This window comes from Erythrolamprus reginae, chromosome Z, assembly GCF_031021105.1.
Source record: "Erythrolamprus reginae isolate rEryReg1 chromosome Z, rEryReg1.hap1, whole genome shotgun sequence".
Lineage (NCBI taxonomy): Eukaryota > Metazoa > Chordata > Lepidosauria > Squamata > Dipsadidae > Erythrolamprus > Erythrolamprus reginae.
This window is the reverse complement of record NC_091963.1, coordinates 60,009,011-60,022,713: the sequence shown is the minus strand read 5'-3', so window position 1 is coordinate 60,022,713 and position 13,703 is coordinate 60,009,011. Positions and strand designations below refer to the sequence as shown.

At 34.9% G+C, this 13,703-nt stretch overlaps 1 protein-coding gene across 3 annotated transcripts in view; it reads left to right on the top strand.

Moving 5' to 3' along the window:
• CUL1 (cullin 1) overlaps window positions 1–13,703 on the top strand; it is a 128,922-nt gene that overhangs the window by 98,464 nt on the left and 16,755 nt on the right. For all 3 annotated transcript variants that reach the window (XM_070766814.1, XM_070766813.1, XM_070766815.1), the window contains exons 15-20: window positions 964–1,040; window positions 4,088–4,219; window positions 7,317–7,409; window positions 8,423–8,470; window positions 8,552–8,634; window positions 10,546–10,651. In XM_070766814.1, the coding sequence (XP_070622915.1) occupies window positions 964–1,040; window positions 4,088–4,219; window positions 7,317–7,409; window positions 8,423–8,470; window positions 8,552–8,634; window positions 10,546–10,651 (539 nt within the window). The remainder of the gene's footprint in view (window positions 1–963; window positions 1,041–4,087; window positions 4,220–7,316; window positions 7,410–8,422; window positions 8,471–8,551; window positions 8,635–10,545; window positions 10,652–13,703) is intronic.

The following is a 13,703-nucleotide window of genomic DNA, read 5'->3' as shown; positions in this document are numbered from 1 at the left end:
TATGCACACCTTGATATAGGGCATTGATCTCCTTAGGCAACACCCTCCCTTATTACACAAATACATATCACCTGATATGTTTATCCAATAACCACTGAAATTTATACAGATTGGAGGTGGAAAATATGCATGAAATGATCATATGGTCAAAATACTTGCCTAATAATTGTGCACAGTGTATATATACAAGTAGCTCTTGATTTACAACCATGATTGAACTAAAATTTATGTTGTTAGTTAGAATTTGGTAAGTGAGTTTTGTCCCATTTTATGACATTTCCTGACATAGTTGTTAAGTGAATCACTGCATTTGATAAATTAGTAATCTGGTTGTTAAGTGAATCTGGCCTATCTATTGACTTTGCTCGTCAGAAGATTGTAAAAAGTGATCACATGACCCCAGAACGCTGCAATGGTTATAAGTATGGACCAGTTGCCAAATATTTGAATTTTGATCACATGATCATGGAGATACTGTGAAGGATATAACTGGGGGAAAAATCATGTCACTTTTTTTCAATGCTGTTTGAACAGTCACTAAAGTTGAGGATTATGTGTATATGTTCAATTTTCTTGGCAATTATCCCAAAGTCAGTGTTTCTGTTGCTTTTTCTTCTCAATTTTGTCTGTAGATCTAGAATTTTGAGATTGTGTCAATGCAAGTATCAATGAGGTCTGATTCTACTTAGCTTAGTTTATATGATCTATAAGTGTAGCTGGAGTTATTATGTGGCTAAATTAAACATAGATAAGATCTTGCAAAGCTGTAATATACTGTATTTAACTAAATATCTATGCCATTTTCTCCAATATATTTCGGAGACATTATTTTTCTTTAATTTTTACATAACATCTTTACATATCATTATCTTTTCTTAACCAAATAATTGTTCATTTAATCTGTTTTGTTGGTCAATAACTGAAATAAAATTACTGACTGAATTATTCATTGTTTTATACTAGTGGATTTCAGCATACAAGTACTAAGCTCTGGATCGTGGCCCTTTCAAATGTCTTGTGCATTTGCTCTCCCATCAGAGGTAAGACCAACTTAGTTTGTAAGTCTATATTTTAAGATATAGGGAAAGGCATTACATCAGGTAATGTATTTTATATCTTTTCTAGTGTTTTTTTTTTTAATTTTACACACACACAAACATATGTGTGTTAGTTGGGGGAAAGATCAAAGGCAACATGAGAAAATATTATTTTACTGAAAGAGTAGTAGATCCTTGGAACAAACTTCCAGCAGACGTGGTTGGTAAATCCACAGTAACCGAATTTAAACATGCCTGGGATAAACATATATCCATTGTAAGATAAAATACAGGAAATAGTAAAAGGGCAGACTAGATGGACTATGGGGTCTTTTTCTGCCGTCAGTCTTCTATGTTTCTATGTTTCTATGTACAGTAATACCTCATCTTACGAACTTAATTGGTTCTGGGACGAGGTTCATAAGGTGAAAAGTTCGTAAGATGAAACAATGTTTCCCATAAGAATCAATGGAAAAGCGAATAATGTGTGCAAGCCCAAAACTCACCCCTTTTGCCCATTACTGCCAGCATTCGGATCCTTGTTTGGGGGCAGGTGGCGGCGGGGTGTACGTGTGTGGATGTGACATTCCTGGAGCTGCTGCTGCTTCTGAAAGGGAAGCCGCCGCCACTATTCTTTTGTCCTGGCAAGAGGGATGGAATCCATCGGGACGTGGCAACCCCACCCTTTGCACCCTCCAGAAGCGCTCGGAGAAAGCGTTCCCAGCGAAACGGCTGCAAGAGCGCTTTCTCCGAGCGCGGAATCCCGTCGGGGACTGTAATCAAATGGAAAATCCCGGCGGTGACATCACAAGGAAGGGAAATCCCGGCGGCAGTCAGAGAGCGTATGCGCAGTACAAGAGCGCACGCGCAATAAGAGAGCCCACGCTCCCGGGCTCTGGTTCGTAAAACGAAAATGGTTCTTAAGACAAGGCAAACAAATCTTAAACCCTGGGTTCGTATCATGAAAAGTTCGTACGAAGGAGCGTTCGTAAGACGGGGTATCACTGTATATGTTTTAGCACAGTGAGCTCTATATAGTCCCACTTCATTATATGTAAGTTGTACGATGGATTTATTTGAAGGATGGATTTATTGATTTGTCAATAGATGTCAGCATAACATTTTATACTCCTTTTTTTTGGGGGGGGGGAAGAGGTGGCATTCTTTTCTGTTAAAAAGTAATGAGTATTTTGCAATTCTAAAATTATATTTTGCTATTGTAAATCTATGTTTGACTTTGGAGGAGATAAGATCTGAGAGCAAGTGCAGAAAGACTCATGAGAGCTATCTGGATTTTTTCCTAGTCAGTATATTTTAGATAATTCTGTAGCTTATTGTTGCTTATCTTTAACATCAGATTAATCCATAATAAGATATCAATCTCTTTGGTGTAATCATACCCATTTATCGAATTAGGATTTACCCTTGTCTTTCTGCTTGTAACCTTGACTACTGTTGACTACTTTGGGGGGGTGTTCTTTGATGTTGAGTCAGAGATAGTTTGGACATTCTCCAGGTGTACTTTCCCCTCTGTCTAAGCTTATTGTGTGATTTTGAGCATAGTCCTACAAAGCAATATATATTGATCAGTCCTAAAAGCTATAGAATCAACATCTCTTAATACAAAATACCTATATACAGGTGAAACTCAAAAAATTAGAATATCGTGCAAACATTCATTTATTTTGGTAATGTAACTTGAAAGATGAAACTTAATATATGACAGAACATACAAGGCAAGATAGTTCAGGCGTGATTTGTCATAATTGTGATGAAAAGCTGATGAAAACCCCAAATCTCCCATCACAGAAAATTAGAATATTACATGCAAGTAATAAACAAAGGATTGTACATAGAACAATATCGGACCTGTAAAAAGTATAACCATACCTATGTAATCAATACTTCATTTGAGCCCTTTTGCAGCAAAAAAGAGCCGAGATGGCGCAGTGGGTAGAGTGCAGTACTGCAGGCCACTAAAACTGACTGTTAGATCTGCAGGTCAGCGGTTCAAATCTCATCAGTCACTGAAGGTTGACTGAGCCTTCCATCCTTCCGAGGTGGGTAAAATGAGGACCTGGATTGTGGGGGCAATATGCTGGCTCTGTTAAAAAGTGTTATTGCTAACATGTTGTAAGCTGCCCTGTGTCTAAGGAGAAAGGCAGCATTAAAAATAAACAAACAATAAATAAATAAATGCCTCAATGCAGCGTGGCATGGATGCTATTAACCTGTGGCACTAATTTTTCAAGTTTCACCTGTATATGATTGAGCAATATGCTGAAGGTTTCTCCCAGTATAGGCCAGCAGACTATGGGTCCAAAAATAAGCCACCTTTGCAGTTGTCCTAACCTTATGGAATAGTTTATCTCCCTCTCTATTAAAAGTTTCTGGAAAGTGGTCAAGATGATAATCTTCTGCTAAGTTTTAGGAAATAAGGAACAAGGTGAGGTGCAGCTTTTTCTGCTGCTTTTAGTTACTGATTGTAAATCTTATTTATGAAACTTGTACTTTTTGTGTTGGATTATAAATCTAATAAATATTATACCTCCAATGATAATCATGGAGTTGCTATGTAATTAAGGCCTTCATTCAGTATTGCTAGGCTTTTTGAGAATGAAACACCCATTTTCATGTTAAATTTAGTATTTTTCACATACTTTGTGGATGACAGTTTATTTTATGTCATCTATGTCAAGTAGTAGTACACTGGACTCTGCTAGACTTGGTAATGAATTGTATAATTGTGAATAAATGAAGGGGAAAACCTGTCAAAGTGGTGGTTTTTGTTTAGGAATTAAATGTACAATCTGTTGTAAACAGCATGCTTTCTCCTTAAAAGAATACATACCCAAATTAGTGTTCTCATAGCCAGCTCATGTTGAAGTAGAATAACTGACACCAGAATCTTTTGACAAACCTTGCTAAATGACATAACAATAATTGGTTCCAATTATTCATTCCATTTCTCTACTCTGCTTAAGATTGAAAATATAAATATTATATGGTTTGGTTTGATTTGATTTGATTTAATTTGATTTGAAATGCAGCTGGAGCGCAGTTATCAGAGATTTACTGCTTTCTATGCGAGTCGTCACAGTGGCAGAAAATTAACATGGTTGTATCAGCTATCCAAAGGCGAACTAGTTACCAATTGCTTCAAAAACAGATATACACTACAGGTAAAGTACACTGCAGATTGATTAAAAACTGTTGAGAGATTTTTTCTTTTCTGTTTCTATAGCTTGAATTTGGAAATTTTGTTAATTTTTTAATAATCCTTTAGAAAAAATTAGGAAGGAAAGGCATGATGCATGGAACAAGTGTTATAGCTTGCATATAGACACATTTCTGTGCTATATATCAACATTCTAAAACTTCCCTCCTCCCTCTCCATGTATGTTATTTTCCTTCTGTGATATATATGTTAAAATAAGCACACAAAATATACTGCTAATATATAGTAATATTAATATTCACATTAATAATGTAATCATAATCATTATATAATCAAATATATGTTTAAATTGTGTAAGGAAGCCACTTATAGATAAAAACCCTTGAATAGTTTGCATTTACAGTGTATTTAGACCCCTACACTTTTGTTAATTTGTTATGCTGCAGCCTGATTCTACAATTGGTGAAATTCATCTTGTTTCTCATTAAGCTACACCAGTGTTTCTCAATTATTTTTTGTTACGCCCCACCTAGGAAGAAGTAAACATTTAGCACCACCCCCAACTCTCCACTGGGATGATTGTTTGCAATATTCAGCATGTTTTCACTGAAAAAAATAAAGCGGCTTATCAGCGTGATTGGAATATAATATGTTTAAGAGATGCCTTAATTTATTGGATTCATGCTGTCTGCTGCCAATATTTTTAGACATAATAAATATACTGGTCTTTCCTCATCTCCCATCGTAGTCACAATGAAGCCAAGCGCTACATACGATTCATCATATTTCCTCATCTTAGCTTTCGGGAGACTTACGTTTGTCTTATTATCTCTGTCTCTCTCCTCCTTTCTTTTCATCCCGGTTAAATATTTTTCCATGGTGTCTCTTAAAGGTTTCTGATATGTACTTAATATCTTCTACTCTGTGCTGTGTTCTGTTGTTCTGTACAAAAAACCTCTACTCCCTGTGGCAAAAAAAGAGCACATTCCCCGGGGCTACGTGCCTTCTCTGGTATTGCTCCACACTCCACCAGGGGGTTCACCCCAGAATTTGAGAAACACTGATATACTGAGTACCATATAATATGAAAACAGAATTTTAGAAATGTCTGTAAATTTATTAAAAAGAAAAAACTGAAATATCACATTGGCATACATGTTCAGACCCTTTGCAACAACCCTTGAAATTTAGGTCAGTGCTTCCCAATTCTCTTAATTGTTACTGATATGTTTATAAACTTTGATTGGAATTGATCTATGGTAAATTAAATTGACAAGACATGATTTTAACAAGACACACACCCCTCTATAGAAGGCCCCATAGTTGACAATGCAAAAGTCATGAGATCAAAGGAACTGTCTTTGATCTCATGGAAAAGCTTCGAGACAGCATTATTGCAAGGCATAGATCTGGAGAAGATTACAATAAATTTTCTGCTGCCCTGATGATTCCTAAGAACATAGTGGTCTTCCAAAAACTGATTGCCTGATCAAACTGAACAATCAGGAGAGAAGGGCCTTAGTAAGAGAGGTTGTTCTGGTATAAGCTCAACTTTTCCCAGTCAGATAACTCAGCACAACGAGATATCCCAGATCATTTTATTACAGGCATTCTCACAATAACTCACAGTTATGATGCGATTCTTCTGCAGTATAATCTTTCCCATTGTGCAGGTAAAAAGAGGTTGAATTGACCCCGGCTCTAGGTGTAATTTCTACATGCTGGCTGGCTTAGTGAGTGAAGACAAAAGACCTGCTGGAATGTTCTCTCCAATTATCCCTCATCCCGAGCCAATAGGAATACACAAATGTGGTCACATGTAAAACTACATTACCCATCACTACATTTCCCCTAATGCAATATCTTAAAGAGACATGCCTAAATACAGTCCAGCTATCTCTGTCTCTGGGGACAGCACAGAGGTGAAAAACCCAATGGTCACTCTGACTGAGCTTCAGAGTTCCTTTGTGGAGATGGGACAGAGTTCTCCAGAAGGACAAACATTATTGCCTCCACCGAACTAGACGGAGTGGATAAACAGAACTTCTCCTCAGTGCTAAATGCATGAAATTCTGCTTAGAGTTTACAAAAAAAGCACCTGAAGTACTCAGATTGTAAAGAACAAAAGTCTCTGATGAAACCAAGATTGAACTGTTTGGCCTCAATTCTAAATGTTTTATCTGGAGGAAACCAGGCACAGCTCATCACTGTCAATATCATCCCAATAGTGAAGCATGGTGGTGGCAGCATCATACTGTGGGGGTATTTTTCAGCAGTAGAGATTGGGAGACTGGCCAGGGTTGAGATAAAACTGAATGAAGCAAAATACAGGGATATCTTCAATGCAAACCTGTTCCATAGTATTCAGGACTTCAGACGGGGCTGAAATATGCTTTGCAATATAACAACAATCTTAAGAATACAGGCAAGGCAACATAGGTGTGGCTTAGGGACAACTCTGAATGCCCTAAAGTAGTCTTGCCAGAGCCATGACTTGAACCCTATTGAACATCTCTGGAGGAACCTGAAAATGGGTGTCCACTAATGATCGTTATGCAACCTGACTGAGCTGGAGAGGATTTGCAAAGAAGGGCAGAAAATCCCAATCCATGTATGCAAAGCTTGTCACATCATACCTAAAAATATTTGAGACTCTAATTGCTGTCAAAGTAACTGAGTGAAGGGTCTGAATAGTAATGCCAATGTGATATTTCAGGGTGTTTTTTTTCTTTTTAATAAATTTACAGACATTTGTAAAATTCTGTTTTCACTGAGTGTAGATTAATGAGAAAAAAAATACTAGAATCAGACTGCTGCATAACAAAATTGACAAAAAGGAAGGAGAACTAAATGTTTTCTGAATGTGCTGTATTTAACACTCATAGATCTTAGTCTTTTCATTTTTGCTTCCTTTTTGGTTTTATCTATTATTGAAAATCTGATTAATAGGTGTTTTTCAGTTTACATGAAATACCAAATAATGCAGAAATAATTTTTTGGTCTGAAATATAAGGTTTATGTTGTTATAATTTGCTCTGATACATTTTTTCATGTGAATTTGGAAATTTGTTCAAATAAAAGTTATTTCTTGTCTTTTTAAGGCATCTACATTTCAGATGGCAATCCTGCTGCAGTATAACACAGAAGATGCTTACACGGTCCAACAGCTGACTGACAGTACTCAAATAAAAATGGTAAAGCTTCATTTCATGTTATTTTAGTTTTAATTATTGAGCTTTATTGTTCCATTTACTACATCAATTTATTTCTTCTTTGTCTAGAATTATAATGAGCACAAAATTTCAATTTTTAAAACAACTTTATTACATTGTTTAAAAATACAAAAGGAAAAAGGAAAAAGAATCAAAGGGGGGAAATTAAAAAATGAGGAAAAAAGAAAGGCAGAGTAATAACACAAAAAAAGAGAAACTTCCAATTTTCCTCAGTGCAAATACAAAAACTCTAGTATCAAATAATTTCTTATTCTAAAGTTAAAAATAGCTGATATTAACTATAATAGGGTATGCAATATTTCTATCTTAAACAAATTTAGTTATCCAGTCATTAATTCAAAATAAATAATCTACAGGTTAAAAATAATCTGAAACAATATTTTATAATAACTAATGTAGTCAGTTCCAATATCTCAATTCATTTTTCACAATCCACTCTTTTGTTAAAAAAGTCTACATACTTTTAATCTCTGTGCACTGTTGCCTCACTGATGTAATTTAAAAAAATAATAAAGTTCATTATTTCTTCCAGTCATTTAATTCATCATAACAATAAATTAAATTTGCTTTCAAATTTAAATATGAAACAGATTTGGGACTTTTATAATTGAATATTAGATATAAAATATTAATTATGACTAACATTCATAAATATTTATTATAAATAAAGGTGTTTGGGTATATATCTAATGACAGTGGAATAGAATTTTAGTATGTTTCATAAATCCTTGATTTTTTTTCACATCTAAAATTTTTTAAATATCATATAGCACAATTTTACTTCTCTTAATATTACATTCAGCTAATCTGCTGAGGTTTTTCTGTTTAAATGCAGTTTGTTCACATGGTTTTATAAATTATAAAAACTTTAAATGCACCGGTTGCATATGCTCTTCACTATCATCTATAAAACATATTAATTAGATAATTAATTAAGCATTGATTAACTTTTTAAAAACTTTTCTGATTTTTAGGATATTTTGGCACAAGTACTCCAGATTTTGTTAAAGTCAAAATTGTTGGTAAGTGTTTTTATTTTGGGAAAGTGGTAAAATAATTTGTTCATATGTTCTGACTTTGCTCTTTGTGATTTTTTTTCATAGGTTTTAGAAGATGAAAATGCAAATGTTGATGAAGTGGAATTGAAAGTGGATACTTTAATAAAATTGTATCTTGGCTACAAAAAGTAAGAATGATAGTTGAATAAAATTACCTAGTCAGAATTGTTTTTCATAGGATAATGAACTAAATATCTGGAAAAAAAATCTGTATTTATTAATGATGTTTGCATTTCTGTCAGAGTACTGTTCCAATCAAAACCTCAAAATTCTGTATTAATTTTATTCACTTCAAATGAATGGAAACTGGGTTAGATCTTGGCTTTTAGAAAGTTTAATCAACAACTCATGATGCTGTTATTCAGCTGTAAATCAAATCTAGAATCCCCATCATGTTTCCACAGTAGCCAAATTTTACATTCCCTAAAGAAGCATATATTAAAACTGCAGTAGTTTCATGATGTGGAAATTATATATATAAATTGTAAAATAATGTATATATTAGTGAAATGTATAGCTCAGCTGCATACTGAAATTTGAAGTCAGAATAGAACTTGTATGAGATGAACTTGAAATACCCATTGGATTGTTCAAAACTTCAGGGGGAAAATCAGTTCATGATAATTGCTTTATATGAATAAAGATTGCAAAAATTTGAGTGACATGGAAGAAAATGTCATTGAATCATTGAAATTCTTCACAAATCATTTTACTTAATATATGTACATGGATAGAGAAATGCCAGAGTAAGAGGCAGGTTTCAGAAAAAAATAAAGAGGCAGGAGATCAGTCATATAACAGAAGCAATATAAATGAAGAGAACAGCTAAATATCTTTTTTGTTTTGAAAATAGCAAGATAGCACTGAATATAGTAATTTAATTTATACATTAAATATAAGCTGCCCCGAGTCCTCGGAGAGGGGTGGCATATAAATACAAAAAAATGAATGAATGAGCGTAGCGGGATTAGAAAAAAAATTACTGGAAGTCAAAATACTGAACATAACATAACGTATACATATACAAATATATTTATACTAATACAAAACAATCCTTGTTAACTAAAAGTAGTAAAGGAGACAGTCAAAATTGTCACAATAAAAGTGGAAAAATTTGGAATACTGTTAAATATTAACCTGCAAATTTAATAAAGTTACTGCTGAGACCAAGAGGTCAAGCTTGTTAATTAATTCATTAATTAGATGGATAATGTGCTAAAGAAATAAATATACTTCTCTATCATCTCTATAAAAGTTAATTATAGAAGAAAGTAATCACAAGTTGGGATAAAATTTTGAAGGATAAGGCAATTTTTATGAAAAAAAATCACAATAATCAAAAGGTTTGCACTGATATGCATGGTAAATTTATGGTTGTGGAAGTTTACAGCCAAGAAAAAAGATGCATGCCTTTTAATTGAGAGTCTGGAGATAGGCTTTAAGTTAGAATTAAGGTCAATTCAATAGCACTAAACACACAGAGATGAACAGAATAAATATAATTGTAATTCAAAATGTAATTTTTTGAAACCTACATCAGAAGGCAATATTTTTAAATTATTCAGTCGTTATGACTGTTTTAATCCGTATATAATTATCACTATTAAAAATAATGTAATTAACTAGATGCTATAAAGAGTGCTATCAGCACGTATGCTTATTGTAAATGTTTGTTTCAGTTGAATCTAGTCATGCAGGCAGCACAAAGCAATTGAGAGTTATCTTTAAAGCTCCATTGATTGGTATGCTTGGTTTGTATGGATTATTTTGTGTTTTGTATCTGGTTAAAGATGCTTAGAGAGTGGGAGTTTGAACAATGGATAAGTCACAGTCCAATTTTAAGATATCCTGTTTGCAAGCATTGGTCCTGGGAAATAAGAAAAGATAACTGGATTACCTAATGTAGCATTCAACAGAAAAACGATTCCTGCCTCTGTTAGATTAATTATGCTGCCTTTCACAACATGTTTCATCCCAAGATTTCTGTAGATTTTCAATTTTTTGGTAAAGCTAATTATTTGTCTAAATTTTCTTGGCAGCAAAAAATTGCGAGTTAATATAAATGTGCCAATGAAGACTGAACAGAAGCAGGAACAAGAAACAACTCACAAAAATATAGAGGAAGATCGTAAACTCCTGATCCAGGTACTTGGGAATTTTCTGTGGCTGGCAGCTTATTTAACAGTGCTGTTAAATAGATTTTCTACATAATAGTAAAAGCTATTGTTAGTAAGTTTTTATTGCTAGCAGTGTGGTAATAGCCTGTTGAAATCTTCATTTCCCAGTCAACTATAAAATATGCTGTATCTGCAAGTATGTTTTCTTGGAAAGAATTTAATCTATTGTCATAAAAATAACTTGACTATGCATACGGTATTTGGATTATTGATGTAGCATAGTCAACTTAGACTAATTCTTAAGATTCTATAGTTTTCCTCATATTCTGCCTGAGATATGTTTCAAGTACAATAAGTGATACTCATTGAACACTTTTTTGGCATGTTCAAACTTACAACAGCACTGAGTGAGTGTACTTGAGGCTCACAGCATCCTCATGGTCATATAATCATCATTTATAATTACCGCTTCTAGAAGCAGAGTCAATGGCAACCACTTGATGTTATTTTTAAGGAGTCAATTATATCAATTAGTTTTGATGGAATTTGCATCACTAAGCCTTACAAGAGCCGAGGTGGCACAGTGGGTAGAGTGCAGTTCTGCAGACCACCAAAGCTGACTGCTAGATCTGCAGGTCAGCGGTTCAAATTTCATCACTGGCTCAAGGTTGACTCAGCCTTCCATCCTTCTGAGGTGGGTAAAATGAGGACCCAGATTGTGGGGGCAATATATTAGCTCTGTTAAAAAGTGCTGTTGCTAACATGCTGTTATGCCCTTTGTTAAAAGGGAATTATAAATAAACATTTAATTTTTTTAAAAGCAGTATGGTCACATGACATAGCACTTTACTGATTAAAATTCAAGTCCAAATATCACTGTTGATTATCTGTACATCTGAAGATTATGGAGAAAAGGCTGCAGGGCAACTCCATAGGACCTGGAATAAGTGGATTATTTAGATCTCCTTCAAGTCAGGGTTCAGGCCAGGGTTAGAGATTGAAACAGTCAATCATGGAAAACTTCTGACATAAACAGGATGAAGTGGTAGAATATTCTGACTCTTCTTGACTTCTCAGAGGCATTAACACCCCCCCCCCCCCAAAAAAATCTAAATCTTCTGTGCAAACTCCAGGAGCTTGGGTTCAATGGCACTGTGTGGTGCTGGTTCTCCTCCTTCCTATTGGGTCGATGTCAGTCAGTATTGAAGGGAAGTATTATCTGTTTTTCTTTCCTCTTGCATTTAACATCTACAGTAGGCCACTGGTTTAGGCTATTCATTTGTTTGAAGTGAGATATCAAAGTGCAGATAGTACTCAGCTCTATATCTCTAGTCAAAACCTTTAAGTAATACTGTGGATGTCCTGTTGCAATGAGTTGAACTGATTGCTAGTGTGTTTCTGCATGCAATTCCAGATGCTGGTAGTCTTTACAACTTTACATGGCTTCTTACTAGGTTACCAGAGTGATCTTTTTCCAAGCCTCTCTACCAATGCAATTCGATCCAGCAGATTGGGCTGTAGCCTCTGACTTGTGGAATATTCGCTCCAGAGATTAGATTGGCTCCAACCTTGCTGTCCTTTCGCAAGGCTTACAAACTTAGAAATATGTTGCACCTGAGTAATAATTCTGGATGCTCTTTGTATTTATTTTCTTGATTCTTTGCTGTATTGTTGTTTTTAATTGTTTTATAATTTTAGGATTGTAAACAACTCAGAGTTAAATGGTTGAACTGAACAGCTATAGAAATAGAGCAAACAAATGAATAATTAATCAATCTGGGCAACTTTCAGTAAGGCTTCAAACCTAGATATAATGCAGAAATTAAAGTGATTATGCGTGTAGACAATCTTTGATAAGACCAGGAAATGGATAGTGTAATTTTTGTCCTGCTTGATCTCCCTTGATGGCAATTGACCATATCCTTCTTTGGACAGTGTTGCACTAATGCTCCTTCTTTCTCTGAGATCATTTCTTGTTGATGTTGGAAAGGGTGAGATTAAGCCTGATATACCTTTGTCGGGTTTGACATTCTTCCTGCTCTTGTTTAATGAGGACATAGAATAGTATCATTGCTAGTAAGAATAAGTTGAATATTGTAACCCACGACTGACCAAATGAAGCTTAAAGGTTATTAAGATCTGAATGGATTGGAGAAGCCTTATATTAAATCTTAGTAGGCTGAATGGTTGTGGTTGTGCATGTTCTGTTTCTGGGAATCTTTCAACTGTACTTTTTGATTCCTCAGAGGGATACATAATCTAGGGACCCTTCTAGATTTACACTTCTTGCTTAAGAGCAGGTGACAGCAGTGACCAGAAAGGATTTTGCACAATTCTATCCTTTATTTGATTTGATTGCATATTTGTACCTGGACTCTCAATAAGTGTTGTATCTTATGATTCTTGATGAACATATCTTTTATGTACACTGAAAGCATATGCATCAAGACAAATTGCTTGTGTGTCCAATCACACTTGGCCAATTTTAAAAAAAATTCTATTTACCATTTCTTGAGAGGCCCTATTCACAAATGTCTCAATCTGTCTTTCTTTGAACTGTGTTTAACATATCATTAAAATTACTTTTATGAAGTTGTGCTTCTTGTGTTTCTGAGGTTCCTTTCTCTGATTCTGGTTCTCAACCTGGGGGTCGGTACCCTTTGGGGATCGAACAACCGTTTCACAGGGGTCGCTTAAGACCTTTGGAAAAGACAATTTCCCCATAGTATTAGGAACTAAAGCTTCTATTCTGGCGCCTTGGAACATATTTTTACAGTCTGACTAATCAAGAGTTTGCAGTGGGGATGTCCCTCTAACCTTCCTGTCAATCAGCTTAAAGGCTCTGTTGGGAGAATTGGCGCTACATTTGGGGGTCACCACAACATGAGGAAATGTATTAAGTGGTCACAGCATTAGAAAGGTTGAGAAGAATCATTGAACTTACCTGAACGGTCTTCTTGATGCACTGCAAGGAGAATCCAGTGTAGGTATAGCCTCATTGGCAGGGACTAAGTTAAAAATTTACATATTAAACAGGTCCCGCCCCAGTTGCTCCCAGCATGCCAGTTAATAAAAATGAA